The following is a 6,079-nucleotide window of genomic DNA, read 5'->3' as shown; positions in this document are numbered from 1 at the left end:
TTCTCTGAAATCAATATAAAATATATATTTTGTAAAAACATGACTTCTGTTAGCATCTCACAGGCAGTGAGCATGCGACCTGGATTAATAACTGCTTCACCCTGTGTGATCCGTGAGGGGTCACTATGATGACGTCACCACACACACAAGGTTATCTGGGCGCCCGCCTGTGTGTGAGGCCTCACAGAGATGGTGACACCAAAACCTTGGAAAGTCCCTGAACAGCACAGCGCCTGGGCCAGGCCTCGGGGACAGTGTGACGGGCGCCCCGCGCAGGAGGAGGGTCAGGACCGAGTCCCAGGGCCCAGGCCTGCGCTCAGGGCTCCGCAGGGGACAGAGTCTGGGGGGGCATCTCCGTGGTGGGGACTCCCCAGCGCCCTGGTTTCACTTCTCCTCTCCCAACCTGTGTCGGCGCCTCCTTCCTGGAGACTCGTGACGCGGTTCCAATTCTCACTCCCATTGGCTGAGCCGTTTCCAGAGCAGCCAATCAGCGTTCGGCGCGGCTCCCGGTTATAACTCCTCCGCGGAAGCGCCCGGACTCAGACCTTCCCCCGGACGCCGAAGATGCGGGTCCTGAGCCCCCCCACCCTCCTCCTGCTGCTCTCGGGGGCGCTGGTCCTGACCCCCAGCTGGGCCGGTGAGTGCGGGGTCGGAGGAGGCGGGTGCGGGAGGAGCGAGGGACCCGGCGGGGGCACGAACCTGGGAAGGCGCGTGACCAGCCCCGGCCCTGCCCTCCGTCCGCCCCCCAGGCCCCCACTCCCTGAGGTATTTCTACACCAGCGTGTCCCGGCCCGGCCGCGGGGAGCCCCGCTTCCTCGCCGTCGGCTACGTGGACGACACGCAGTTCGTGCGGTTCGACAGCGACGCCCCGAATCCGAAAGCGGAGCCGCGGGCGCCGTGGATGCAGCAGCCGTGGGTGGAGCAGGAGGACCCGGAGTATTTCCACCGGAGCACGCGGATCTTCAAGGGAGCCGCACAGATTGACCGAGGGAACCTGCAGACCCTGCGCGGCTACTACAACCAGAGCGAGGACGGTGAGCCGCGCGCCGTGCCCGTCACGACCCCCCTCCCCACGGACGGGCCGGGGTCGCCCCGAGGGTCCAGGTCGGAGCGTCACCCCGAGGCGGTGGGACCGGCCCGGCCCCCACCCGGGAGGAGCGGCGGGGACTTTGACCCGATTTCACTTTCAGTTTTAGATTCAGTCCCCGCGGGGCGAGCGGGGCGGGGCTGACCGCGGGGCGGGGTCAGGGTCTCACACCATCCAGAGGATGTTTGGCTGTGACCTGGGACCCGACGGGCGCCTCCTCCGCGGGTACAATCAATACGCCTACGATGGCGCCGACTACATCGCCCTGAACGAGGACCTGACCTCCTGGACCGCGGCCGACATGGCGGCTCAGATCACCAAGCGCAAGTGGGAGGCGGCCGGTGATGCAGAGCATTACAGGAGCTACCTGGAGGGCCTGTGTGTGAAGTGGCTCCAAATTTACCTGGACAAAGGGAAGGAGACCCTGCAGCGCGCAGGTACCAGGGGCCCTGGGGCCGCCCCCTCTCCCCGGGCCTGGGGCTCCTACAAGGAGACAGGACAGGGGGTCAGTGTCAGACACCCCTCCTCGGGTCAGGGAGGGAGAACCCTGGATGTCCAGGTCAGGTACCAGAGGGACCCCCCTACTCCCAGGGACAGTGAGGGGTGCAGGCTCTCCTGGGGTGCAGGGAGACCCCCCTGAAATAGCCCATCAGCGGTTCCCATGGGCCCTGCAAGGGCTCTGGGACCCACCAGAACCTTCTCTCTCAGGCCTTGTGCGCTGCCCCCACCCACTTGGTCTCAGGCCTGACCCCAGCTTTTCTGAGTCACATGGCCCCCTCCCTGGACTGTGTGTCTCTGATTCTAGAACTTTCTAAAGTCTAGAAGGTCCTTCCAGGTGCCTCTGTGCAGGCTGGTGTGTGCGCTGTGTGCTCCCTCCCCCACCCCAGGTGTCTGTCCACTCTCAGGACGGTCACATGGGCGCTGCTGGAGTGTCCCATGATGGTTGCAAGTTTGTCCATTTTCCCTCCTCCCCTCAGACCCTCCAAAGGCTCACGTGACCCACCACCCTGTCTCTGCCCGTGAGGTCACCCTGAGGTGCTGGGCGCTAGGCTTCTACCCTGCGGACATCAGCCTGACCTGGCAGCGTGACGGGGAGGACCAGACCCAGGACATGGAGCTGGTGGAGACCAGGCCTGCGGGGGACGGCACCTTCCAGAAGTGGGCGGCCGTGGGGGTGCCCCCTGGAGAGGAGCAGAGATACACGTGCCACGTGCAGCATGAGGGGCTGCCCGAGCCCCTGACCCTGAAATGGGGTGAGGAGGGGCCGTGGGCACAGAGCCTCTTCTCAGGGGAACAGGGGCCCTGGGGGACCTCAGTGGGGTCGGGGCTGAGGCCTGGCGTCCGGGCCCTCACCCTCCCTTCCCTTCTCCCCCCAGAGCCGCCTTCTTACACCTTCTTCATCATCGTGGGCATCGCTGGGGGCCTGGTTCTGCTGGGAGCCGTGGCTGCAGCTGTGATGTGGGGGAGGCGGCGCTCAGGTGGGCAGGGGTGGGGTCTGAGTGTCTGTCCCACTGGGGGTTCAAGCCCAGGTAGACGTGTCCCGCCTCCTTCATGGGAAGCACCATCCCCACACGTGTGATAGCCAGTGTGGGGCTCTGTGCTCACACTTACTCTGTAGTGAGGCCCGTGGGAAAATGAGGGACCCACTTATCACCTGATGATGCTGGTGGTGGGGACCCCGTTCCCAGTAGCCCCAGGTCCGAGGGCAGGTCCCTGCTGAGCACAGACCTCCAGGAGGGCGGTGGGTCCACACCCCACACATGCACTTCCCTCAGTTTCCCTGGTCCTGCCCTGGGTCTATAAACAGGGTTCTGGAAACTTCTCTGGGGCCCAGGACTAAGGATTGCTTTAGGACCTCATGGCCCTGCCTCCTCCCTGGTCTCTCACAGGATGTTTTCTTCCCGCAGGTGGGAAAGGAGGGAGCTACTCTCAGGCTGCCAGTGAGTATGGAGGGGGACCCCTGAGTCCCTGTGACAGTGCAGATGGGAGCCATAGGGGACCCCCCCCCCATAGTTCCACCTTAGTCTCCTGCCCTGGGCTCTGACCCTCTCCTGGTGTGCCCCCCGCCCCCCAGGTAGTGACAGCGGCCAGGGCTCTGATGTGTCTCTCTCGGCTTCTAAAGGTGAGACCCTGCCGTGGGGAGGGGTGGGCAGAGGGGAGGACTGGGTGGTGGGGAGTCTGTGGGACACTGTGAGCATGAAGTGGACTCTGAGAATGTCACCAGTTACAGCCACTGACCTGAATGTGTTCATGATGCTTGTCCTCCACAGCGTGAGGCAGCTGCCTTGTGGGGACTGAGTGATGGAAGATGTGTTCACACTCCCACTTCCTGACTCAAGAACCTCTCATGGGGGGCTGGCCTGCTCTGCTCCCCACACTTTCCTGTAGGCAGAGGCGGGCTGGGCCCTCCCCATCCCTGCCTTTACTCCCTGCTGCTCTGAGCTGCAACTTCTGCTTTGTATTGAAATGAGACTGTGGATTGACCTTGTGTTTTCATTCTTGCCGTGACTGGTGACGGGTAATTAAAGGAGACCCTTTAATTAATTATTTTCTCAGAGGAAATAAATGGAAGCACCAAGGATTCTGCGGATTCCTGTGTATTTTGTGCTCTTTGCAGGGGGGACGGGAGAGGCTGTGAGGACAGAGTGTGGTCGGGGCCTGTGCACAGGTGGTGCTCAGTGCATTGTAGTCACTCCTCAACCGGGTCACCTCTCAATCGAGTCACCTCTCTGCTCCTCTGACCTTGTCCCTCAGTGTTCCCTGTCCCACCAGGACCTGTGGTCACAGGGACACACAGGCCTTGTCACTTGTTCGAATGAATCACATTTCCAGGCCCCTCGTCATCCAAGGCTCATGTCTCGGTCAGTCCCTCAGAACCTCTCTTCTGGCTGTTTGTTGTTTCTTTGCTTTTGTGGATATGATGCCTGTTACTGTGTTTGTGTAGGAGTTTTGGTCTCATTCTCTGGGTGTCCCCGTCTCACAGTATCAGGGCTCATTTTTGCCGTCATTGTCCCGCTGGCTCAGGGGTCCCTGCACACAGGACTCTGGTTGGAGAGATACATTTCAGGCTCCTCCTGCTCTTGCCTCCTTCTAGGGCCTGAAGGTTCCAACTCTCTGATCAGCTTGGTCTTTCTGGGGACCACCCCCCACCCTGGCTCTCTCCAGGACCCTCAGCCAAGAGCCATCTCATCAGCGTCCCAAAGACACTCGTCACTCACGATACGCCCGGGGTTTTTGGAGCTCAGTGCCAGGAGCCAGGGGCAAAGACCAGACACTTTCTCAGATCCATTAATAGCAACAGTGACCCAATAATTGAAGATTCTGGCCCCTTACTAGAGTCCCACCTGCTCATGAACACTGTGTCCAATCCATCGTCCTTTGAGGATGGTTACATGGCCCGGACACTTAGGAAAATTGCCTAACAGCTGTAGTCAGAGGAGAAATTGAATTCATCCCTAATGTGATGTTGCTGCCCACCTCCCAGCATTGAGAATGACAGTCTGACAAAACCAATTGTTCACAAGAATGTGGACTCGTTCTGTCTCATATATTCCTGGTGGGAAAGTAAGTTGTTCCAAACCTGGTGGAAAATGCATTGGCTGCATTTCCTGCTCCTAGAGACTGAGAGCAGGATGGGGTGTCAGGGGGAGTCGGAGGCTGATTGTCACCGACAGGATGACAGGAGATCACACATGGGACGAGGGAGAGAGTGAAAGGCTCAGAAGGACAGATGGACCAAAAGGAGAGACACCTGTTGGCAAAAGTGTGGAGGAAAGACAATCCCTACCCCTGTTGGTGAGAATGTACTTGTTCTCCAGAAAGAGATTTTCAGCCCTTGTGTACCTCAAACTACCCAACTTACATGATGGCTCCCTTTCACTGGTTGGGCACTCCTACCGTGTCCCCCAATGCGGTGCCACACATGGGCTCTCACAACCAGGAAAGTTATTCAAGATGCCAACGCTCCCACCTCCCCTTTGAAAGAAATAATAAAAGGCGAGGATTTAATGAGGTTACACGGATCTCACATATCTTGGAGTTTAGGGGGAGTCACTCTGCCCCGTGGGACACCTGTACATTTCTGATCAGAGACGGGTGAGATAAGGGAAGCAATTCCATTGGAGGGTAAGGAAATCAGGATGAAGCAGTTGATGTAGAAACACAAAGGTGGGAATGGCACCTAAGTGTTTCTTCTCAAGGAACGCCTAGGGGTACCTGTTCGCAACTCTGGACAGGATTGAAGGGACCACAGGCCTCCAATTCAATTAGTGACTCCAGCGCACTGTCACAGCCTTGACTCCTGTTCTGCGGGCTGACTACGCTCAGAGACCCCTCTTCTGCTCCATGTGACACGGGCTGGGGCGGGGTCATTGGAAGCCCGGCTGGACCAGAACATTCCAGAGGGTCGCTGACGGGGTGCAGCTGGTGCTGGAAGCCAGCTGGAGGTCCTTGGGCTCTGAGATGGGTGCTGCTCCAAGCTGGGACCCTGGCTCCAGGGGCTTGGGCCAAGGGCACAGGTTAGATCCACAGACACCATGTGTCACACCCACAGGCCCCTCATGTCACACTCACAGGCCCCTCATGTCAGACCAACAGGCCCCTCATGTGAGACCCACAGACCCCGCATGTCAGATCTACAGGCCCCTCATGTCACACCCACAGGCCCCTCTTGAAAGACCCACAGGCCCCTCATGTCAGACCCAAAGGCCCCTCATGTCACACCCACAGGCCCCTCATGTCAGACCCACAGCCCCTCATGTCAGACCAACAGACACCATGTTTCAGACCCATAGTTGCAATCTTCTTCATTATTAAAAGGATTTCGTTCCAGACTTTCAGGTTTCGACCTTAAGTTGACAAACACATGGAGTCCAAATGCTACCTTGGAAACATGCAAGTTGCATCTTCTAAATCTTCAATTTGTATCCATTGGAAATCCTCTAATATCATCATACTGGAAACACCACATCCAGATACTAATTATTTAAATGG

The 6,079-nt window shown here is 58.7% G+C and overlaps 1 protein-coding gene across 2 annotated transcripts; it reads left to right on the top strand.

Moving 5' to 3' along the window:
• The first annotated feature begins 483 nt into the window (after nt 1-483).
• LOC102433344 (HLA class I histocompatibility antigen, B-67 alpha chain-like) lies at nt 484-3,674 on the top strand. Of its 2 annotated transcripts, XM_006107118.3 has the most exons (8): nt 484-637; nt 750-1,034; nt 1,249-1,524; nt 2,065-2,340; nt 2,464-2,565; nt 2,995-3,027; nt 3,162-3,209; nt 3,358-3,674. In XM_006107118.3, the coding sequence occupies exons 1-8, from the start codon at nt 565-567 to the stop codon at nt 3,360-3,362; spliced, it is 1,098 nt and encodes a 365-aa protein (XP_006107180.2). In that variant the 5' UTR covers nt 484-564; the 3' UTR covers nt 3,363-3,674. The 2 variants fall into 2 exon arrangements, with proteins under 2 accessions (XP_006107180.2, XP_014304586.1); XM_014449100.2 differs by lacking the exons at nt 3,162-3,209; nt 3,358-3,674 and having other exon boundaries at nt 2,995-3,155.
• Nucleotides 3,675-6,079: the final 2,405 nt, after the last annotated feature.

Source organism: Myotis lucifugus, unplaced genomic scaffold (assembly GCF_000147115.1).
Source record: "Myotis lucifugus unplaced genomic scaffold, Myoluc2.0 scaffold_1019, whole genome shotgun sequence".
Taxonomy (NCBI): Eukaryota; Metazoa; Chordata; class Mammalia; order Chiroptera; family Vespertilionidae; genus Myotis; species Myotis lucifugus.
This window is presented reverse-complemented; position numbering and strand designations above follow the sequence as displayed.